At 38.3% G+C, this 25204-nt stretch overlaps 3 protein-coding genes across 3 annotated transcripts; 1 reads left to right on the plus strand and 2 right to left on the minus strand.

The window, feature by feature from the left end:
• Window positions 1–14125: 14125 nt before the first annotated feature.
• Window positions 14126–18689, plus strand: LOC145786675 (uncharacterized). The gene is made up of 7 exons (XM_082598387.1): window positions 14126–14213; window positions 14625–14703; window positions 15326–15428; window positions 15939–16082; window positions 16148–16239; window positions 16334–16610; window positions 18458–18689. The coding sequence occupies exons 2-7, from the start codon at window positions 14635–14637 to the stop codon at window positions 18514–18516; spliced, it is 744 nt and encodes a 247-aa protein (XP_082454513.1). The 5' UTR covers window positions 14126–14213; window positions 14625–14634; the 3' UTR covers window positions 18517–18689.
• Window positions 18690–18789: 100 nt separating this feature from the next.
• Window positions 18790–21516, minus strand: LOC145786673 (malonyl-CoA-acyl carrier protein transacylase, mitochondrial-like). Its single transcript, XM_082598385.1, has 2 exons — window positions 20525–21516; window positions 18790–19897 (listed from the first exon to the last, which is right to left on the minus strand). The coding sequence occupies exons 1-2, from the start codon at window positions 20939–20941 to the stop codon at window positions 19169–19171; spliced, it is 1146 nt and encodes a 381-aa protein (XP_082454511.1). The 5' UTR covers window positions 20942–21516; the 3' UTR covers window positions 18790–19168.
• Window positions 20943–23215, minus strand: LOC145786674 (protein AAR2 homolog). Its single transcript, XM_082598386.1, has 2 exons — window positions 23200–23215; window positions 20943–22598 (listed from the first exon to the last, which is right to left on the minus strand). Exons 1-2 carry the CDS (start codon window positions 23213–23215, stop codon window positions 21544–21546), a joined length of 1071 nt encoding a protein of 356 aa, XP_082454512.1. The 3' UTR covers window positions 20943–21543.
• Between the last annotated feature and the right edge of the window lie 1989 nt (window positions 23216–25204).

Below are 25204 nucleotides of genomic sequence, written 5' to 3' on the forward strand. Positions count from 1 at the left end.
GCAAGGTGGAATATAAAACTTCCAGTCTTCAAATGCGTGATCACATAAATGCATTTTAATAAATTTAGCCACATAAAATTATTGATCATGGGCTAAGCATGAAATATTGATGGGCTTCCAACTTTGTTTATGGGCAGACCATGGGCTGCCCACTTTGTTTATGGGCAGACCATGGGCTGCCCACATTTTTTATGGGCAGAATATGGGCTGCCCACATTTTTTATGGGCAGAACATGGGCTGCCCACATTTTTTATGGGCAGAACATGGGCTGCCCACATTTTTTATGGGCAGAACATGGGCTGCCCACATTTTTTATGGGCAGACCATGGGCTGCCCACATTTTTTATGGGCAGACCATGGGCTACTCACACAGTGATTCAAAGGTTTGTGGGCAACCCATACTAATATGATATACACCTTGATCGATCAGCATTTGTCTAGACTCTAGACTTTGAGATCTTTTAAACAAACGCAAAATGAAATTGAACAAGCAAAATTACTGGGGGCACCTTGCTATGCATTGCGCAAAACTCACTGCTTGCAGTTGGAGCACTTTGGCAAAGTTGCCAGTAGTACTATTTTTAGTGCTTACGTACCACAAATAGGAAAATGTCACATGGAGGTATACACCTTCATGGCCATTCCAGTGTATAAGTAAAACAGTAGTCACTGTCTGTTGACGCTCTTGGCTTACGCCGATTGAGCACTTTACTGGGGCACCTTGCTATGCATTGCGCAAAGTTACTGCTTGCAGTTTGAATTGAGCACTTTAGCATCTGTCTGCAGTTATATATATACCTGATATACATATGGGCAGCCTGAATTAGATTTATGGGTTACATATGGGCAGCCCATATTAGATTTGTGGGTTGAGTGTGAGCAACTCACATGAAACCCATAAATGAATATGGGCAGCCTATATGGGGGCAATGTGATGCCCGCGGACACAATGTGTATGGGTCCCATATGGGCAGCTCACATGGGGCCCGTACATCAGCCCATATGGGTCCCCATGTGGGGCCCATATGGGCTTGCTGGCTGGGATGCTTGTGCTTGTAGTGAAAAAGGATTATCGAAATCTGATGTAGCCTCATCATCATCCGTCATCACTCATCACCATCATCCATCATCATCAGCCTATTCCTCACAAATAGAGCAAGTTTTCATCGACCTGAATATTCAAAACAATTTACTTTAAAATGTGAAAATGACCTTAATGATCAAACAAAAACTTGACCCAATAATTTTGTGTTTTTTTAGATTTTATGTTAAAACTAATTGCTTTTAATCAATTAGATCGTACCAAAATTGCAAAATTGCGATACAAGACAGTAGTCTGAGCCACAAAACTGGCGACATAAAAATAAACAAATTATTGAGGGTGAGCTTTTTTTATCAATGTAGGAGGAAACATTTTGCTTACCAGTGTCCATTTAAAACAAACTGACTTAAAATAAGTAATGGTATTGAATTGACTTTTCATTGATCTATTAAACAAGCATCTGGAACCTTTTCGTTACTTTCAGAATCCTTACAAAAAACGCACCGCGCAAGCTTGCTACAAAAAGTTGACTTCATCGAAAAAACAGGAGATAAGCTATTTAGTATTATCGAAACTAACACAAAAATCAATGCACTGCACAGTACACACCCAGGTGTGTCCTAAAATCTAAATTTATGAATAATTATGTATCGGTATTGCATTATAATTAATTGTAGTAGGCTACTACATTGAACTAATTGAACCATCTCATGCTTTATCAAAAATGCTAACAACAATAAAAACAGCGATATGCAGTACCTAGTATACACTCACCAATGCTTTTCCAGGCGACTAATGATAGTATTCGAGGCTGGAGCTTGTAGGCTTAAAATCTTTCGCAATTTCATTGGTTGGACCTTGCTGACATACCAAAGCACCGCAATATTATCTTTGTAATTCGTACAAGCCCTCAAGCCGTTACAACTCACTGTGAATAAATTTGAAAGCAGGGCAGCATGGGAAAAAAATGAAAAAAGAAGAGGATGACCTAATTAACACCAATGCATGACCTAATTAACAAAGAGCTGTTTATTGCCAGCCAGCAAAGCATGCTTTTGTATCAACATCTGTGAACGTTGAATCAATGAAAATCAATTTCTGCTCTGTTGTCCGGGTGAATCTAGTAGTTAAACTTAATTCAATTCAATCAAACTTTGGATTTAATTAAACCACAATTCTATTTGGGTTAAATCACTGGCGAACAAAATCAGGCATTTTACATTGATTCAACATCTTCAAACATTGGATGAATGTGAAAAAATTGGACTTTGCTTTTCAATAGAAACTTTTAGGTCGAAACGAAATACTTCGAAAATTCGAAGCAAACGAGATGAGAACAACAAGTTTTGTGGCTAAAGGAAGTAATTTGTATTGAACACTCGAAAGTCTGAATGGTTGAGAAATAGTTTTGCCCACCACAAACATTCATATGATCATTTGTAGGCTACTTTATGGGGGATATTTGCGGTTACTGTAAAAACATGATGAAATCATTTTTTTGGTCCAAATTAAATTATTTTATTTTGATGTAGTTAATTCTAGTCAAACGTTAAATACGGCAGATGTAGGCTAACGAAAATCCTTATCCTCAAACAAGACAAAATTTTTGCATTTTGAGTTTTCTTGGTTGTATTTTCAACAAAATATTATTTTTATATGAATTTTTGGCGACGGCTTATATTTCATTTTCAAAAATTTCCGATATCCAACCGATTTACTGACTTATAAACTATTGAAAAGCTGTAAAAACGTTTATCAAAAGATGAATTTCTTTAATCAAATTTATGCAGCATTTGGTCATGCAACATTTTAATATAGGCTATTTGTATGAGTGATTGTAACACTTTGTTTCGTGAGACTTGTGTTTTCTCTAATTGAAAACTATTTGATTCAATTGCGTAGGCTAAGCATTTTGAATTCTATGGACTTTGAGTCTGATTGCAAATAAATAAATAAAATAAAATTAAGATTTTTTGGCAAAAGGTTTGCTCACAACCAAATGCCCACGGCGACGAACGCGCTGTGGGGCCACCATTGGCTCAACGCCGCGTCAACAAACTATTTTTTATATAGCGTTTTTGTTAGAATAAACCTTTGTTTACTTTAATTTCGTCAAATTGTAACATATACTGGCCAATGCTTCGAATTATTTTGTTGTGAATACGAAAAATGATATTTGTTGTAGAAAGGTTGGTTCACAACCGAATGCCCACGGCGACGAACGCGCTGTGGGGCCACCATTGGCTCAACGTCGCTTCAACAAACTATTTTTTACATAGCGTTTTTGTTAGAATAAACCTTTGTTCACTTTAATTTCGTCAAATTGTAGCATATAGGGTAGAAGGGGGTGAATTGGCCATATTTTCAATATATCGTGGCTAGAAATGCACACCTGCAAATTATTTAGCTGAAATTTTCAAAAAAAATAAAAAAATACATTTGTTTTTCAAACTATATGGTACTATGACCAACAGCAACATGATTTGGAATTAAACTCGTTGAATAAAGTTCTACAAACAAATCAGCCACCAAAATACTTTTGGGGGTGAATTGGCCAACGTATTTTATCGACTTGACAAAGTACAAACTGTTTTGCCTAATTTAACAAAAATTTGCAATGTGTTACCTTAAATTATTTAAATGTCATACAAAATCTAAAAGCGATAAAATGTTGCAATGGAAACCAAACAAGTAACAAACAAAATATAACACAGCAAAACGATCTACCGAGCATCACCAGCCTCTCCAACCTTAATCGTCTTCGCAATTGTAATAACAATCGATGCCAAAACAAATCTCACATGCCCAAAGCTGACAGTGTGGACACTTGAGCCAGTCTTTTTTTGTATAACTTGCTGCATAATAATCATCTCCACACACGCAGCATAAACAGCTCTTTTTCTTTTGTGGTTTTATTTTTTCAAAACTATTCATGTTTTCACCAACGCACGTTGATGGCAATGGAAATGGCATTGCTGTTGGTTGTGTTGTACGATGGAAACTTAACTTAACTTTGAAGGTTTTGTCCTTTGTTTGAAGTTTCGTGAGTCCTGACGCAATGTGTGGTTTTGTGTGTGTAAGGTTAGCTTTCTTTTGAGTACTTTTAAAGATTGACTGAATAAGATGGTGTGGGTGGTTGATCGAAGAAGATGAGTCATCCTTTTTAAAACATGTTGAAGGTGAGGTTTGATCAATGGACACAAAAGATTCGGATTTAGAAAACTCTTCGTCGTGCACAACTTGCTTGTTGAGAGGATAAAGGCCGCAATGAGCAAAATAATTGACAACGAGGCCACGTTTTTGCTTCATCTCTTCCCAAACTCGAATGACCAACTCAAAGAAATCGCGTCTTGTCAGCGAAGAACTAGAACTGATGCGCAGAAACTCAGCAACTGAATTCGACCAGACAGATTTTAAAGACTTATTGAAATGGGTGTCTAAAGGTTGCAGGCGGTGTGAACTATGTGGTGGCAAGCAAACTAGTTCTATATTGTGAGAAATGGCGTAGTTATGGTCTCAATTGTCAAATGAGAAGTGTGACCATCCAAAACCAGAATGCGCTTCTTTACATAAATTTTTGTTCGGTATTTTTGAAAGTGGTGTAAAAATCCCAAGAATACTTGCGAATCGATGTAGCCGCTTTTAGTTGACACCACTGTGATGTCTTGCTTTGACAACCCTTCCACTATCTCATCAGAAGGTTTCTTTCCTTTCAGTATTACAAAAGGCGGCAAACATTCTCCAGAAGCACTGATTGCAGGTAGGCTATAATTGTTGTAAGCGTCCCTCTTTCTCCAACTTGAATAGACTGGACTACACGAGCTCTTTTGGTAGCAATAACTCTTCTGGCATTGTTCGGGACTGTCGATAATCCAGTCTCATCTATGTCATATATGAGCTGGGGGAAATCAATGAGATGATTTCCTTCGTAGATGTGTTTAAGCTGGTCAAAAAATGATGCAACCCGTTGCCTGTTGAAAGCGTTTGCACGAGAAATGCTTAAACCTTCCGGTGTCCTTATGCTAAGAGTGGGATGTCGTCGTTTAAAAGAAAACCACCAATCTCTGGAACACTTTTTGTTGCTTATCCAGTTGAGGGAGCTTTGCATTCAGTTCGTTTTTTCGATTTAATTTTACAGCATATTCGTAGGCAAGTTGAAGAAGACCATCAACTGTTAAGGGAAATCCACGGTTTTCTAGATATTGCAGCCTGCTTACAATTTGCTGTTCTTGATGTGAAGTGAACACGGTAGACCCACCTGGACATGAAACATTTGGCCTACGCATTCTATTTACTAATGTTTTTCTAGAAATTCCAAATACTCTTGCTGCTGAACTTGGCGTTTGATCGCCTGCCTTGATTGCTGATATTGCACCCTCGAGACTTTTCTTACCATGTTGCTGAAATTTATGCTTGGTTCTGTACGTTCTTGGCATGTCTAAACATAGATATGTTATAGAATTGCTTATACTTAAACTATAAAACTTTTGTTGAACTAGTTATTATCTTCTTGCTTTCATGTTATCGCTCACTGGCAGCCTATAAGCACTTATGGCTGCGTAGGGGGTGAATTGGCCATTTTTTTAAAAACGACAAAAAAGCAACATTTTTTTTGCAGCCACATAAATACCGAATACTACAAACAATATCAAAACATTTATATCGATTTGTGAGCGTACGTCCAAATTGTTAGCAAGATTTCAATTTTTATTTTTGTTGGCCAATTCACCCCCAATACTTCTTTGGTGCCAAATACGAAGTTTTCATAAACGGTGAATAAAGTACGACTGTCTTACTTTATTTTCTGTTAGAAACCAGTCTTGCTGTAAATTGTAGGAAGGCAATCCAAATTTCAATAAAACTTACTTCTAAACGATCCTTTTTGGACAAAGTCACTCAAATTGTAACTTTTTTACCTTAACTTTCTGAACAAGTTCTAATCCCTGACAAAACACATTTATAACATGTGGCTACTTAGTAATGTTGGCAACATAGTGGTCCTTGAATATGTGAAAATTCAAACCGTTGCTGAAATCAATCTGGATGAAACCTTGACTAGAACTTATGACATATAAATGGCCAAATCACCCCCTGGCCAATTCACCTCCTTCTACCCTACTGGCCAATGCTTCGAAATATTTTGTTGTAAATACGAAAAATGATATTTGTTGTAGAAAGGTTGATTCACAACCGAATGCCCACGGCGACGAACGCGCTGTGGGGCCCACCATTGGCTCAACGTCGCGTCAACAAACTATTTTTTACATAGCGTTTTTGTTAGAATAAACCTTTGTTCACTTTAATTTCGTCAAATTGTAGCATATACTGGCCAATACTTCGAATTATTTTGTTGTGAATACGAAAAATGATATTTGTTGTAGAAAGGTTGATTCACAACCGAATGCCCACGGCGACGAACGCGCTGTGGGGCCCACCATTGGCTCAACGTCGCTTCAACAAAATATTTTTTATATAGCGTTTTTGTTAGAATAAACCTTTGTTCACTTTAATTTCGTCAAATTGTAACATATACTGGCCAATGCTTCGAATTATTTTGTTGTGAATACGAAAAATGATATTTGTTGTAGAAAGGTTGGTTCACAATCGAATGCCCACGGCGACGAACGCGCTGTGGGGCCCACCATTGGCTCAACGTCGCTTCAACAAACTATTTTTTACATAGCGTTTTTGTTAGAATAAACCTTTGTTCACTTTAATTTCGTCAAATTGTAGCATGTACTGGCCAATACTTCGAATTATTTTGTTGTGAATACGAAAAATGATATTTGTTGTAGAAAGGTTGATTCACAACCGAATGCCCACGGCGACGAACGCGCTGTGGGGCCCACCATTGGCTCAACGTCGCTTCAACAAAATATTTTTTATATAGCGTTTTTGTTAGAATAAACCTTTGTTCACTTTAATTTCGTCAAAGTGTAACATATACTGGCCAATGCTTCGAATTATTTTGTTGTGAATACGAAAAATGATATTTGTTGTAGAAAGGTTGGTTCACAACCGAATGCCCACGGCGACGAACGCGCTGTGGGGTCCACCATTGGCACAACGTCGCGTCAACAACTATATTAGTCATATTAAATTTTTGTTGAAATGAACTTTAAAAATTCTTCATTTCACAGAATTATAATACATACTTGCCATATCTCTTAATTCGTTTGCCAGAAACACCAAAATTGAGATTTATTCTCAAAAGGTTGGCTGACAACCGAATGCCCACGGTGACGTACGTGACGTTGGTTCTTCGTTGGTTCAACGTTGTGTTAACAACTTATTTATGATATTGACGTTTGTTGAAATAAAAATTTATAAAAGCTTCAATTCACAGAATTGTAATGGGTACTTTTCATTATGTAAGATTATTTCACTCGGAATATCAAAATAAACAATCGGTGGCTGGAGGTTGGTTTTCAACTGAATGCCCACGACGACAAATGCGACGTTGGCCCACCATTGTCTTAGCATTGTGTCCACAACCAAGTTTTACACAATATATATTTGGTAAAAAAAATGTTTTATGTGGTTTATATCACCAAATTATAACATGTTGTACCCTTTTTTACTGATTCTTTGTCCAGTTAAAGAAATAATGTTAGTTGGCAAATGGTTGTTTTGCGGCGAAAAGCCGACCGCGACGTTCGCGACCGTTGGCCAACGATCAGCCGACATTGTTTGCTGTGCGGGCATTTTGGTGATGTGTTAATTGATCTGCGATACACTAATAACTTTGACTCAAAAACAATTCATTGACTCAAAAACAGCGTTCTAACCGGTTAGCCACCAACGAAAGAATAAGTTTATCTGGACCAAAGAGTGAAAGCAAAGGCTGATGAGCTTACGCATCAAGAGTGTTCTCCTCAGGACCATCAAGACTTTTGATAACCCACCAAGCCGCCCAAGGTCGATCAACATAGCAACTGTCTTTTGGTCTTGTTTTTTCATCCTTTTTTCCCTCTCTTTTTCTTCCAAATTAAAAACAAAATTCTATTAAGGTGTTGCGACCGTGTCATATTTTAAACTGATTGTTCTGCTTTGGTATCATGCACGCTATAACGTCCGCGTTTTGTCGCTTCTACCTTTTTCTAGACCTTTGCTCTGTTTGTCACATATTGCTTTTTCGTTCTGATGGTCGGAAATAAAAACAATCTGAAACTTATGATCCGTTACCAAAGTAAAATCCGTATCGTAGAGTCTAGAGATGTTGGTTAATTTTTTCAAAGAGAAGATTGTGGACAACGCCTTCTTTTGAATTTGCCTAATTTTTTTTATTTAAGATATTGTCAAGATTTTCGACCCATTGGTTATTACCTCTCGCTTCCGTCCGGAGAGGGCTAAAGCAGTGTGGCGCCAATGCCTACGCTTGATACGTCGAATGCAATCTTTAAAAGAAGCAACGGTTGAAGTGTACGAGTATTATAAAAGTATTAAAAAAGTCCGTCTACTTCAGTGGTGGTTCACTTAAAAATACTTTTTGTATTTACAAAGCCTAATTTAGGTTTTGATTTTTTTTTTAGTTTATCTAACAGCGTGCGGCCGTACCATGTTTTTCTGCGGCGATGGTAAAAATTAAAAACAAACTGAACCTCCTCAACTTCCAACGCTCATTGTATATAAATTTGTAACAGTAGGTAGCCCATTCAGTGAGATTTTAAACCGACGGCATCCAAAGTGGCTCTCTGTGACCTTTGTGCATTTGCAGTTTGTGCATTATTTCGTTGTTTTTGTTCTGGATATGGACAACTTTGTCTGACGCAAATAAATAATAAAATAAAAATCAATTTTTTTTATTTTAACAAAGATGGACTTCCCCTTTTATAGTGACAAAAAACATTTCTGTCATGCCTGGCTTCTTACTGGTTGCTATGGCAGCGTTTTCCAAAGTGGGGTTACAGCAGTGATTCCCAACCGCGGCTCTTAGAGCCGCATGCGGCTCCAAGCTAGCCTTCTTGCGGCTCTCATTGACCCCTGAAAATCCAGGGATATCTAGAGAAGGGGATACGAAGGCTTTTATTACGTCTGACAATAGAAGGGCTTCTATTTATCTTAAATAATCTCTGTTTATGGTAAAATAACAGTTGGCACCTATAGCAATTTAATAAACTTTGTTATGACAACCTGCATTGCACTATTGCCACCAGGTATAGATATTCAATGAATGCTCATAATTACTTGTTAATTCATCTATCCGTATACTTGCTTTACACCTAGCCAACTGCAAAGGTATTGTCAAAAAAAAACAGCTAACTGGTAACCTTTCAACTGTCTTTTCAAACAAGTATTCTTTAAATATGTTCTACATAACACTTGCTAACTGTCTTGTGTAGCTGAGTGTACCAGCTGCACTACAAAACTTTCTGCAATTTTAAACAGAATCGCATGTTTTAACGAGATACCAACTACCGCCCTTCCAGTGTCATGAGAATAAGGCAATCGCTCTGAGCCTTCGTATCCCCTTCTTCAGATATCCCTGTGAAAATCCCACAAAAATATAAAAAGTCTAATTGTAATAATTAGGGTTCAAGGTTAGTAATGAATCTGAAGATAAATCTGAAGGAAAACGCAGCTTGCAGGTGATGTTACAACACATTTCCCAACACTATCTGACCATCGAACCAATGGATCATTTGAAGCATACAGCAGACTTATCAGTAACTTGATTGATGAGTTCAACCGCCGCATTAACGGAATGAATTTATTTTTGCCAATGATGAACATGTTTGCAAATCCCATTGCAGTTAATGTGGCCACAGCTCCTGATAATTTTCAATTGGAGTTGCTAGACATGCAGTCAGATATCGAGCTCAAACAATTATTTCAAAGTGAAAACCTACTTGAATTTTGTATTCGAGTTCCAGAGGGAAAGTATCGAAACTTGAAAACCAATGCCCAGAAAAATGCCTCTGCATTTGGATCAACTTACGTATGTGAAGCACTTTTCAGCAAAAGGATCATAATCAAAAATAAATATCGCAATCGGTTGACCGATGACCACCTCAAGCAGATACTGCATACTGCATCCTCTGCAATTGCCCCTCGCTTTGACAAACTTGGTTCAAAGCCAATGCCAAGTTTGACATTAAATTGATTTGTGATATTTTTCTTGTTAGTGTTGCTATTTGTCGGTACATGCTTTCATGCTTTAAAATTTTCGTTATAATTACTTGAGTGTTTTCATGCGGCTCCACACGTACTCTGAAGTTTGAAATTCGGCCCCGACACCAAAAAAGGTTGGGAACCACTGGGTTACAGCATAGATTTCGTATGTAAGATATCTATGGTTACAGCGTTATAGAGATCGCCATGGTTACAGCAGAGATTGCTTGCATTTACAGAGAAGGTCCTATAAAATATGCAAAAGCAATAAATCGGTAGGTAATACCTGAAAAGATATTAAATATTATAATATTAATTTAATCTGCTTTATAATATTTAATATCTTTTCAGGTACGACATTACTGTACCGATTTATTGCTTTTGCATATTTTTCAGGACCTTCTGATGAACCCCCTTTTTAGGGTGAAACAGGCTGTAGAAGTGTTAGAAAGTAGTAACTATATTTTGTGTAATTTGCTCTGCTTGACGTTTTTGCCTGGCATTGAGCACTTTTTATAGTACGGTTTTAATAAATTACAGAGATAGGCTATAGATATAGTTACAGACTGTTTCACCCTAAAAGGGGGATCATCAGAAGGTCCTGAAAAATATGCAAACACAATAAATCGGTACTGGTAATACCTGAAAAGATATTAAACATTATAACCTTAATTCAATCTGTAAAAAAACCCTGAGAAAATTTACAAAAGACTACCTTTATCGGATATCGCAAAAGCCTCAATTAAGACGTCCAAATAAAAACCAAGCAGATATAGGACTATAGGAGCACTGCAGATTGATAGAGGCTTTTGTGATATCCGATGGATGTAGCCCTTTGTAATTCTGAGGTTTTTTTTGCAGATTAAACTATAAGGCTATAATTTTTATATCCTTTCAGGTAGGCTATTACCGATTTATTGCTTTTGTGTATTTTTCAGGACCTTCTGAATCTGATGATTCCCCTTTTAGGGTGCAACAGGCTGTAGAGGTTTTTGAAAGGAATAACTATATTTGATGATGCTTGACATTTGTCACATTAAAAACAGAGAAGTAGCTGACTCGATGACTGATATAGTCTGTTGCTGCTTCCTGTCTGTTGTGCTATCTAGATTGCTATAGTATTATTTTATTCGTATTGTGTATAATTGTACCGTTCTATTCTCGCAACAGACGAAATAAATGGTTTCTCTCTCTCTCTCTCTCTGATGTAATTTCCTCTGCTTGGCATTGAGCACTTTTTGTAGCATTAGTAGTATTTGTTATTTTATACAGTCAAATAGATATACTTAAACATTACTTATAATTGCAGAGATTACTTCTCAACTGCCCCAATAGCTCAGTTAGTTAGCGCTTGACTTCTGGAACGAAGAAGCTTTAAGATCAAGCGGCGCTGGTTTGACTCTCGGGGTGTGCGCTTGAGCAAAGCACGCTAAGGACTGCTCTCCATTCAGTGGCATCTAATGGATGGAATAATTCCCCGGCAACAAGACTTCAACAATCGGAAACTTTACTCTGTCAATCTCGGTGACCGGGCCTGCGTCAGTGATTCAAAGCCTCTACAAGTATGCGAAACTGCCAGGATTAAGCTCTGCAAGAAACTTTCCCAGTCTGAGGATAAACAATCAATCAATCAATCAAACTGCTTGTAACGCTTTTGTCCAATTACTTAGACTTGCCTGTTTTTATACTTTACCAATATTGTTTTACAGCATATACGGCATAGCTTACTTTACTGAATGCTCTGAGTTGATTTTTCCCTTGCTTCCTAAATTGGCGCAGCCAGCCAACTTGTCTGTGAATGTGATTTCTCTCAATCTCCAAAGTTTTATATGCGGAACGAATGTACATACATCATCACAAAAGTCCATCTCCATATGTGAACTTAAAAACGAAAGGAGTTGTATTTCAACAAATATCATAAAAAACCCATTAAAAATAAAGTTATTTTTTTGTGCCAAGTTTCAAGTAAAATTACACAATTTTTATACACTATGCTGCAACCTTAAAACATTGTTATGCACCGCTGAGTTTTGTATCTATTTATAAGACATCTTATTGTTCTAGCAGTAAGTCATCTATGGTTTCATCATCTCTGGTTCCAGGAAACTGCTAGATTCTATGAGGAATCTAATGGGTTCCATGTTCTGTAAAAGCATGTCATAAACCTTGTTCGAATTGTTAACTGAGTAGGGGAAGGTCGAGACCTGCTAGCCACTTTTTTCTTTTAGGTGCATATCTTCTACGTTTCTCAATATTTTTCTCTAAAAATTGGTTTTGCAATGCCTTGTAGTGCTACCTACTCTACCGCAAAAGCACAAGTTATTATTTCAGCAAATGTTTAATTTACGCTCAAAAACATAAACACGCGCCAAGCGTTTTATCACACCCCACATGTGGGGAGCGATAAGACACGTGTCGGGAGCGATAAGCCACAATTGCAATAAGCCAAAAAATGTAGTATTTTAGCAAAGAAATCACTTCACCATATCAAAAATACAATTCTAAAACATAGTTTTATTATTTATGTGTCAAATCAATCTTCAAGCCAGCTTCCAAGCTTTAAATTTTGAAATAAATGATGGAGAATTTTCAAATGATTCCTTGGGAGGAGTTGTCAGAATTTTCATGCGAAATAGCATAATTAATAGTTGCAAACAAAACAAAAGTCAGAATTGTGATATATATCTTGATGGAAAGGTGTGAAAAGCAAAAAACTGATGTTATATGACACTTTAACATCTACTATCACAGGCACTTATCATGGCTTGCAGGTCCCAACACAAGGTGACTCAAGGCTCCCTACCTGATCTTTCAGAAATGAAACAACAGCTGAAAAAAAAACTAACATTGCTATCTAAAAAACTTTCAGCTTAATCTCATCATTAATACATCACCTATCATTACAAAAAAGTTCATGAAGATTTCTTGCATAACAAATGAGTTATTTTAAAATATATTCAGTCAAAAAAATTTACTTTTCTAACACAAAACCAATAAATCTTCATTGCACCTTCATTTTTAGTAGCTAACTGCTCTTGGCTGATGCTGAGCTTCGTCGGAGTCTGCCTCGCTTTCTGACCTAGTCTTATTCTGAAACGATCCCTGTTCCATATCTAGAAAGCTAAAACCTCAATTGCTAAGGTAACAGGGATCAGTTGTCAGTAGATGTTACAGAAAATATATTTCGCACTTATTCAGTGCATCGTCAGTTCTGATAAAGGGCAGTTAAAGGTTTTAACGGCCCTTTATCAGAACTGACGATGCACTGAATAAGTGCGAAATATATTTTCTGTAACATCTACTGACAACTGATCCCTGTTACCTTAGCAATTGAGGTTTTAGCTCACCTTCATTTTTAGTACAATTTTGACCAAAAGATTGTGGGAAAGTTATCCAAGCATAAAAAATATAATGACGTCAAAAAGTGTAAAAAAGGGAGGTGGATTATGGCTCCCACCATGATCATGGGTCCCGACCTTCCCCTACTTGCCAAATTTTTAGAACAAAAATAATTAGGCTGCTGAATACAGAATTCCTCAAAATCAAACAACAAAAGACTATGAAAGTCTGACAGTCTGTTGAAGGCTTTTGTAAATTTGAAAAAGCCTACAATGGCTGTTTTCAGGGAAATTTAATTGAACAAAATGAGAACTTATCAAACTATAATATTTGAAAGCTAGTTTGTATTATCATTTGCTTCAACACAAATCAAGGTTTTCTTAAAAAATAAAAACTTGATAAACAATTGCTACGTTTGTCAGCCATGGGACATTATCCAGAGTGTTGATGGTCAATGTAGGGGACACAGCTTTTGATGTGTTTCGTTTAGCTCGTCGAGAAGAGCAAGGTACCATAGTACAGAAAACCCCACGAAAAAGTCCACCAGGCCTTGCAAACTATAAAAAGACATCACGATAGATATAAGATTCTGTTAAAACTGTTTGCTACACTACGTAAGCAACATTTATATATAATATATGCATTGACTAGATTACCGTGTTTTGAAAGCTGAAGTGACAAACCACCGCCACAGCAAACCTGCAACTTCAGGTTAAACAGGTCATTTTAATCTACATGTGTGATTTCATGCATAAGCTATGCATATTCAATTTCTGATTTGAAGCCTGTATCTATTTTTGTATTACGCTCAGAAACCACGCACTTACACATCAATGGATAGCTCTTTCTATAAGACCAATGGCCTACTAACTGTAATAATCAAGAAAATAAAATCTTTTCTGACAAGTGTTAAATGCTTGCTTGCTTGACATGAACATATAGTTGCAATAAATGACAGCAAATATTTTAAAGGCTCTTGTTAGTAGTAGACCTACATCCCACAAATTCATTCCATAATGACTAATTGAACAGATTTATAAAACAATTGAAGTAACATATGCTTTATCTCAACAAGGTTGTTTTTTATTGTAAACAAATCCTCATTTTGTATAGTGAACAATTTTTGTGCAGAATTCGACTGATGATAATGAATGTCAAAGCATCACAGAAACTAACTAAGATATCCCAGAAGAAAGAATGTAGAGACCAGGTTTGTGATTAAAAAGGTTACTCTACCAGCTGCATGCATCAATCTAAGTTCTGAAACTTATTTTTGTATGTTAATAATTTGCCGTTCATCACCAGTTCAAAGACAGATCTGATGCCAATCTCATTGATGTCAAAGGAAAACAAACCAGCTGCAGCTTGAAGAACCTTGTTGTAGTGGTGGCACTCTAAACAGGGATGGAAGTGGTGGCTGTGTCTACATTCCACCTCTATTATTTTTTAGAATCAATCACGTATTATGTATTGTTTGCGTAATAACATACTGCATCATAATGGAAAGCACTTAGGCACAGAATAATAACACTGTTGATAAACAAATTAAGTCTATCAATCAATTATTTGATGCACTTTACAATAAAAAGTTGTAACATCTTTCTGGTGACTTGGTGTTGCAGGACCACCAACCTTCATTTCTAACTTCAGTTTTCAAAAATGACATTTGATCAATATGACGCATGTTTGTTTACAAACTGCTCACAAGTGTCCTGTTCAGAATAAAGTATGCAAGTAAATAACACAGTCTAAACTGATCCACATAAGAAGTGTGATTCATGGCTGAATTGCTTAAAATACTTCACCGCTTTATGCTTTTATTGTTATTGCAGTCATGCACTAACATGAAGGAAAAGATGAGAACCAGGCACAGCGCCGTATACCACAAATCAAGTTTCTCGATATCACCAAGTGCAACAAACTCTGCCACAAGAGGTGAGTTTATGATGAGAAGATGATCTGTCCAGTGAATCTTGCCTCATCAACAAAGTTTGAGATTGTTAATGCAGATAGTTGAAACTCCTCTCCTCTGGTATTTTGAAGTTGTTGATCATTGCTGTCATCATTGGATGAACTGGATGACGTCCGATTGCTAGGCCTGCACTTCCTGGCTCACCTTTTCTGCCAACAACGTCTCAAAATTTTAGCAACAGTTTATAATCACAGGAATTTGAAAAGACGTTGATCAAGATAATCTTAAGGTCGATTGGATGGTAGATTGTACAGCATCACCATTGGATGTTGCTACTCCAATTTATAGTCGAAACATGGAGTACCACCTGCACCGACCCCCCTGGGCCTGGACCGTACTTAATGCTTAGTCTCTTCGTCCTTGCTCCACTAGGAGCAAACTTTCTCTAGTACAACTTGAAGTGATCATTGAAGCACACAAGTTCCTCCATCTCTTCAATGTATGTCACTCTCATTTTCATCCTTTCACTGCAGCGGAACATCCAATGTGCAGGATATGTCAGTCAACAGAAGACTCCATGGAGAATCAACAGGTGACACCTTGCGGATGCTCTGGATCGCTTCGTTACGTCCACTTGGAGTGTCTGCGGCAATGGAGGCAAACCAAGAAAGCGAAAGGTTGGTTTTGTGCATGATCTGTTCTTGCTGAAGGTGCGAGGGCTGACAATGCATGACATGCGCAGGTCTCGACGTCCGCGTGTGCGAGTTGTGCCAACAACCTTACAACGTCGACCTGCTCGGTTCATCCGATGTCGTCACTGACAATCTGCTAAAGGTTAGTGGCTGTGACGTCACACAAGCTGTTTGTTAACTTTGTTGAACCCAATTGTCGACCTCATTTTGATGGATCGTGATCACTTTTTGTTTAGTTGCAAGAAGATTTAAAGAAGCTTGTACGATCCGGGATTTACCTGATGCTTCTGATGAGGTCATGGAAAGATGACGTTGCGAATGTACGCAATGACGTCATACGGCAATCAACCAATGGGAATATTTGCTCAAATTCGTCGACCAATCCTGTATCGCCCTTAAAAACGTCGCTACAACGTCACACAACTCATGCTGCCATGACAACTGTTCCTCAAGAACCTCCAACCAATCAGATGAGACGAAGTCATAAATTGCGTCACAATAATTTATCACAGAGTAAGTCCCACGTACATTATTATTACGTTGTTACTACGCAACCCGCAACAAGCAGATGCTTTGTTTGAACCGAACCTCGACTCTGCCGATCACCAACCGTTGGTGACGTCACGTGGTTCCTTCAAGTCCTGCGGCAACTGTATAGCTCTGAACCATCCAACCCCAGCGCTCATGAGCCTGATCAGAACGGAATTCTGCCTCGACGATGAGTTCACGCAGCAGCGGACATTGCCGTAGGAGAGTAAAAGAATTTTTTTTGGGGGGGTGGCGAACAAAATTTACCCAAATTTTATCTTTGCAAATATACTTTCAAAAACGCAACATTACTCACAATCTCTGAGGTGATGTATAGTCTACAAGGGTCTGGGACCTTTTTAGGCAAAAGAGCCATGAAGCTACATTATTGGAAATGCATTTCCGTAAGAACCACATAATGCTTCAACCTTAAATACAACTGACATGTAGTGGTAGGTGATGAGTTGTAACAGTGGGGCCATGTGTTTATTGAAAATGAGAAAAACAGCGGGGTCTGTGGGATAAAATTTTGAAAAAATGCATTTAATTTGGTGCATTGTGAGCGTATCTTCAGCTTTTTTTTCTTTTTTTTTTAACACATTGTAACACAAAGTTTAATCTCAACGAGCCAGATGCCATCATCAAGAGCCATGGGTTCTCGACCCCTTGGTTTAATAACTCAACAGTCATTAACTTGGCGGTGTACGAAAAAACAGGCAACAAAACGTTCAACTTAGGTAAACAAGGCTGACTTAACTTTAATCTACATTCATAGACCTGTCTGTGCCCAATTACCGTAAATAAACCATCAAATTGAATCTTTGTTGCATCAAACTTGCACCTTTGAACTTGAACAAAACTACTTTTAGTATTTGATGTAATATTCCAATAAAATCATAGTCAACGAACGGTCTTTTCTTCTCCATCGTTACGTTAATAACTGGACATGTTTACCCAAATATTTTTAAAAATAACTGCATTAGTAGGATATGGAGAAAAAATCAAAAAGCCTAAACAGGTTTCCAATGCTAAAACAGAAACTTCATACTGGTGACCCAGCAGGCTTTCAAAAATGTACCAATAAAGAAATGTAGTCTACTGTAGTATCCTGATGAATATCTGAAATAAGCTTACGTTTGCTTAATGTTAATGAAATGTAATTAAAGCGAGTGAGATATTTTTTTAAATTGTTGTTTTTTTGGGGGACATGACAACATGCCCATCAGATCCGCTCCTGAGTTTCAGGAAAATTAATTTTCTTTTGAATCGATAAAGGCAACGAGTTGCGTGTTGTAATAAAATATTTCTGAAAAAGTCAAAGCAAAGTTGGCTGGGTTTTTCTACTCAAATATTTTTGGTTTTGAATTTTTATCCTCGGACTGACAAAGCCTTGACAGGTTATTCCCGGTAGTTTCGCAAGCCTACTTCAACTTGTCGACTTTTGACACAGTTACCGAGATTGACAGAGTGAAGTTTCCGATTATTGAAGTGTTGTTGCCAGGGAATTATTCCATTCACTAGGTGTCGCTGAATGGAGAGCAGTCCTTAGAATGAGTTGCTCAAGCGCACACCCCGAGAGTCGAACTAGCGCCGCTTAATCTTGAACCTTCTTCGTTCACCAAGTCACGCTCTAACCAACTGAGTTATCGGACATTCTTTTGTTGCATTGAATGCCCTGAATGTTAGGAAACTGGAAAGAATCTTCGCCTTCAATATGAGAAAGCTTCTGATACAGTTTCACATGCATGGAGAACCATAGTGGGAAGGGGTAGCACTATTTGCGTGTGTCGGTTTGTATCACTAAGGTATTATTATTTTTTATTCTATTGAAGGGAGCCGCAATGAAGCTCACAAGCCAGTCATGCGTGACGCTGAGAAACCGAAGAGATGATCACACGCCAGTTGCCTGCAACAAGCTGCCAAGCTCCACTTTCATCTTGATCATGTGACTGACACTCTTGTCACTTCATCATCTGGCGACCATTGTGATGTCAAAGCAATGATTGCTCAATTTGTCGTAGTTCATGAAAAATAAAATTTTTATTATTCGCAAACAAACTGGCTGATAGACCAACCTCATCCACATGATACGAGGTTTACAAAATTTTGCGTCATAATTTAAATAGTCTCTGGCTAACAACACGAAAAATGACGTCATCGCTTCACAACAATGATCAATAAACGTCAAATTCTTAATTCCGCGAAGTTAGTGGCAGCCGGACAGGGATTCATGAGGTATCCGAAGTATCCGTACATTATGAGTGTCTGTGGCCGGATATGAAAACTGAACTAGTTGCCGATCGATTTATCCTGCATATCACAAGGTGGTGTGTTGCCATCCTGCATATCACAAGGTGGTCTGTTGCGATGATTGAGTGATATCAAAAGCGATTATTTCGGTAATATTCAGAAGAAATGCATGTTCGATGGAAAGTCTGAGCGAAGTTGAGTGGAATAGAAGCATTCGACCTGAAATCTCCTTAACCAACCCAAGAATAAGCCGGTTATGTGATATCAGCTTCAGTTACAAGGTCCAATGATCTTTAGCCACGTAAGCTGGCCACTGAAACGTAATTCTTCGCCGCCTTCCCATTGGACTGCTTCAACAAGACGCCAAGTTGTCTACCTGGCCCCACGTCATATATTCCTGGCATCCCTTGGTCTGGGGACCGTGCCACCAGATTGTGGATGATCTGTTCCCACTTCACGGCGTTGACCACCTGGTCCGGGAGGTTGGAGCGAATTTGTTCCGGCCCGGAGTATCTTTTCCCGGTGACGTTGCTATACACGTGGACGAGTGGAGGAGACACATTCACACGATGAAGGGCGCTCCGGAGGTCTCGTGCGGCCGGTGACATAAGAGAGGTGTGGAAAGCACCTGACACGTTTATCCGTTTAATCCTCTTGATGTGGAATTCCATCGCGTGCTCCTCTATGAACGAGATGGCGGCATCGTGTCCTGCCAGAGTCACCGTGTTAGGCGATAAACACGCAGCGACGCGACACACCGGATCCTCCATCGCGAGCTCGTGACGACAGTGATCACGTGACTGTTCACATGCAAAGTTAAAACGGGTTTTAGCGCCCCCAATAGCGGTCACCATCCGACTGGGGATGACGTCAGAGGCACGTTGCATGGCGCGAGATCGGGCCGCCACTAGGTGAGTCGCGTCTTCAAAGGTAAGAGCGCCGGAAAAGACCAAAGCAGCAAACTCGCCGACACTGTAGCCGGCGCAGGCGACACACGACTCCAACACAGAGGGCTCGATAGCCTGCAACAAGAACGATCGCGTCAGTAAATGTGACGTCACAAAATTCGGCGAATGTCTCCCCAATCATCGCCGTGATTGGATGACAAAGGCAACCTAACGACGACATGATCACGCAACGAGAGTTCAAATCCCAGGGGCGTATTTGCAATCTGTAGATCACTGCAGCAGATGGAGTGTTTTTACCAGTAGACACTCTAACATAGGACAATTTTCCCCATGAACCAGCAGATTGCAGCGATTGTGGCCTTCCAGCACTCAGCCAGAGAGTTGATTCTTGCTTTGAACGTTGTTCGGTAATTAATGAACCTACGTCATCAATACGACTCTTCCTAAGCCTCAAACCGCTACGCCAGGGCTGCCGAAACGTTCGCTTAATTTACTTTATATCAGCATCACGTGCATGTGACACTCCACCTGCTGCAGTGGCTTACAGATTACAAATACGTATCATGGGCTGTGCAGTTGAGAAACGCACTTTCACCGTGAAAAACTAAATAACAATAAACAACCTTTGATTGATTGATTGATTAATGTTACTTGGTACTTTAATGGTATGTTTGGATCCTATACTTGACACAAATTAAAGCCATAAATATCAAATGGAACAAAAAGACTTGCGACCAATACCTGAATCTTCTCCACACCAGCCAATGACGTCACCATGACAGCAGGTTGGCAGTGCACGGTTCTGTCGAGTTCGGATTGCGGACCGTGCTGACAATAATCAAGTAAGTCGAAGTGGAGGATCTCAGATGCCACGTCAAACATTTGCTTGACATTGGGATACTGCAGGAGGTCAGAAGCCATCCCTATATATTGGCTCCCTTGGCCAGGGAACAATAAGATGTTTGTCTCGCTTGGGTCGGTTTGCGGTGTTCGAGAAAACCCCTCAATTAACTCCTCTTGAAGCAAATGTGAAACTTCAACAGATGAAGGGTCAGGCACATTGTTGGAGTCATTGCTTAGTGTCCGAGATGGTGCAAATCTTGGCGACGGCAGAAATGCTCTACCACTCAACGCAATCCTACGAACCAAGCAGAACATGCTACAACATATCAAATAAAAACATTAAGTTTCAGAAACGATGTTTGACAAACATTCAACACAGCAACATCACCATACAATTGCTTTCTATCTATGAAAACAAAAATCTTAGTTGAGAAAAATGCAGATGTGTTGAAAGTTGTAAATTGTTAAAACTTCTTCCGCAAGACTGATACAATTGTGGCAGTGCCATGGTAGCAACAAATCGAAGATTAATTGTTATCATAGATTTCTCTTAACTGAAACAAACTAAATGGTGTTTCAGAGGATACGTTTCAGAACGCTTAACGTTGAAAACTAGACCAAAATTTGCAAAGCAGCACATTTAATATTAATGATTGAAATCTGATAATAATTTGAAGGTTCACCAAAACAAAATAAATTCATTACAAATTTGTTACAGCAACTGATGACAACATTGTTAGTAAATAACGTCATTGACAACCACATAGAGTTAAAAGAAAGTTTTGAAAAATAACATTTCTAACGGCGAAAGCCTTGACTGCGTGACTTTTTAAAATTGTTTCTGCATAACTTCAATAACTTTTCTTGAAACAGTTGGTTGTTGTAAATTAGTTGTAGATTTTATCGGACAAATTATGTCACGTTTCAACGACCACTGGAGCCCAATCATCTGGAACTGAATTAAACTTCCATTTAAACTTTTTTGTCAAAAACTTTCGAAATTGTTTTGCTCGTTTCTGCAATTCATCGTCGAAACAATTCTGCTCAATTGATGAAAAGAACGTTGTAAGTGTTCCAACAAGAAAGTTATTAGATGTGACAATATCTACAAAAAAGTCTTGAGGAATTTCATTGATTTGATGATACAAGATCCCAATCAAAGAGGTAAAAAGTTCAACATTATCTTGAATAGCTCGTTCACATAAACATAACACACGCACATGCTTTTTCCAACTTTCAAATGCATCAAAGACCTGCCCAAGAATAAAAGCAATAAAAGTAAATTGCAATTCTCCAAGAATATCGGTTGGTTGGTTATACGTTTGCAAAATTTCCTTGAGAACAAATGAAGAATCGATGCTGTGAGTAGAGATCTCCGATGGCGTCGCCCCAGGAGGATACCACTTTTCAGGTATGACTGTGAACCTCAACACAGAACTTGACTTGGCTTTCATCTGTGGCAAGCCATCGCTATCAACCGGAGATGAATGAGAAGATGACCCTTCCAGTTCAAGAACTGAACAGATGACATTTGTTTCTGGTGAAAGTCTTTTGATCAAGTCTGTTGTGATAAAATTGGACATAGATACCCACTTTTTTAGCATTTCATAAGGATAGGCTCCCAAACAAGAATCTAAATTTTCTAGATCACTTCTAATTAGTTCAATTTCTTCTTCATTCTTTATTTCATCAACAAGTTCTTCTGTTGCTTTGTTCCATTTTTTTACAACAATTTCATGAGGTTTGAAAGAATGAAAGAAACTTGTTCTTGGGGCTGGCGTTCCATCGTAACGAGACACTGCACTGTAAAACATAAAATGAATTCCAGGTGGGATCATCTTTATTCCTTTAAATTTTGATTCAGTTGTCCATGAATTCCAGTCAATTCCAAACTCAGTTCCTTCAGGAACATCAAGTAAAAGAAGGAATGCACCTTCCTTAAATAGAAGCCTAGCTCTTTCCTGATCCATTGCTATCAAGAATCTATAAAGGAATATTCCATTGTCAATTTAATATAAATAACTTGGTTATTCCAAAGCAATTTGTGAATTAATAACTCTCAATATGTTAAATGCAGTCACCGCAAAGCACTTGAGTGTGATGCTATCAGCTCAAGCGTATACATTTAGGCAAAGAGTAAACTCCCATGCACCACAAACAAAAGAAATAAACGATATAGGCTATAAAACCAAAGCATGCTCTGATAATTTTTTTTCAAAAATCAGAATTGATTCGTACAACCACCAAACCTACTCATCAAAAATTTAAATGTACCTGAAAAGTCACTTCCATAAACTAAGCTAGCAAATTACCTTTGGTAGAAAAACACCTGTTTCATTTTTTTTATAGTATTACTGTAAAGCAGGGGTGGCCAACACGTCGATCGTGATCAACTGCGTCAGATTTTGTGTTGACTGGACAAATATTTCCAAAAAGCGAGTTTTTAAATTAATATTTCAAGAAAAAAATTATGGTTTCACCATCCAAGATGACCAGACTTTTTACTCCGTCAGGTGGCTTAAAGATGGAATAATCGTTAATGATTTGGTCTGTGGTCTGCTCCTCAGCACTACATTCAGAAGAGGCCATTCCCCATTGGTGCATGGTTGAGCACATCGAAACGTTTCGAGGCATGGATATCAATCAATCATTTTATTTTTTGTCATTAACGCGTCCGGGACAAAAGAGATACTAACTACAAAAATCGATATATAGACCTACCAGCACGTTAACAAACGGGAAAAGGTGGCAAAATCTTGAAAGGTACGGAAAGATATGGATGAAACAGGAATTTTTAACTTCTATTCAAAACGCTAATTAAAATTCAAAAAACGGCAAATGAAAAATCGCCTGACAAACGCATTAAAATACACCAAATTTCTCGAATTTGCTATTAAGGTACCGCACCAATATGGTAATTTTGATTGCAATCATGCATCATATTTTACAAGAGTGCTGCCAGGTATCAAAAATTGAATGCACCGGTAACCAAATATTTGTCTAAAATTTTAGCATACGAGATTCGGTGTAGTTGGTTTTAATTTGCTTCGCCATCGAGCTGGCAATGAATATTAAGATTGGTCGGGTAGTGTTCTCAAGAGTTGTCATTGATTTGAGGAGTACCGGAAGACATGCAAAACTGCCAGGATTAAGCTCTGCAAGAAGCTTTCCCAGTCCGAGGATAAATATTCAATCAATCAAAACCCAAGACAAAGACGTCTTTGCAAGGGCTAAGCCATTTCAAAACTTTCCCGTCGAACACAATTAAACCAAAAAATTGAAAGTGGCCGAGTGGTTAGCGCGTTGGGCTCGCTGTCGAGAGCCTGCATGTTCGACTCCAGCCACCGCAATTGCTGTTGTTTCTCTGGGCAAGAAACTTTACGATAATTGCCTCTACCCAGTGATCGATTTCGAGTAATGGGTAGTACCAAATTAAGTCATAAGTATTAAGTAGAGTAGACAACCGGAAAGAGACATTGCCGTAGGCTGCAGCGTGGGTCAGGTGTACGTCGGAAGGCGTACACCGATGCATAGCGCTCAAGTCCGCTTTCCTGCAATGCAGGATAAAGATAAACAAACAAACAAACACTTTACATGAATCAATTATGCATAAAACTAGAAATTTACACGTTTTTTTTATGCTGAACTCAAATCTTATGATTCTTGAACACAGAGTTGGATACAAAGATTTTGACAAATTAATCATGTGATTTGTGTTTAATTTTTCCATAGATATATTATTATTATTTATTTGCATCAGAGAAGTATATCTATATTCGAATTAACAAACCAAAAAAATTTTTTTTTTTTGTAGTGATGGTCAGAATAAAAACAAACTGAACTGAAGCTATTTTCAACTGATCCGAACATTGCAATGCGTAAGTTAGTCCCTTCTCGTCACACATCAATGATCCGCAAAGGTCGTCACCATAACGAAATCCCAAGCGATTTGCTCACACCAAAATGATCCAGATTCGACTTCGAGTCACTTTTCGGTCAGTCGCACCTTGAAGTGAGGAGTAAGCTGTTTGCTCAAACGTAGTGAGGTATGAAGCATAATGTCAGCTATTCTGGTTTGGTGACATATTGGATCATACAAGCATAGTGAAATAATGGCGAAAAGATCATCTCAGTTAATGTTGGTTCTGAATTTTTATACCAGATCTTTGTTATATTTGGCATCATGGGCGCCGATCGCTCTCTAAGATTGGTGGGGACATTTACTAGGAAAGGTAGGAAGGGGCGGCGAGCGAAGCGAGCTAAAAAGATTGGGGGTCTGTTTTGATAAACAAACAAATACATTAGATACAAGTAGTGTTGGGCGATATTGAAAAAAACAAAACGATACGATATTTGAAAAAATACTCGATATAAATTTGAAAAAATACTTGAAAAAATTTTTGATTTGAAAAATTTTTTCAAAATTTTTCAAATCAAAAATACTCGATAGTACTCGATCAAAAATACATTTGAAAAAATACTCGATATAAAAATACTCGAAAGAGTTTCTCAGTCTTCGAAATGAGTGTCGGATTGCTCAGGTGATTGCCGACGCAGATGCATGCATGGCGCATTAGC

The sequence above is a fragment of the Aplidium turbinatum genome, chromosome 17 (assembly GCF_918807975.1).
Source record: "Aplidium turbinatum chromosome 17, kaAplTurb1.1, whole genome shotgun sequence".
In the NCBI taxonomy this organism is placed as follows: Eukaryota; Metazoa; Chordata; class Ascidiacea; order Aplousobranchia; family Polyclinidae; genus Aplidium; species Aplidium turbinatum.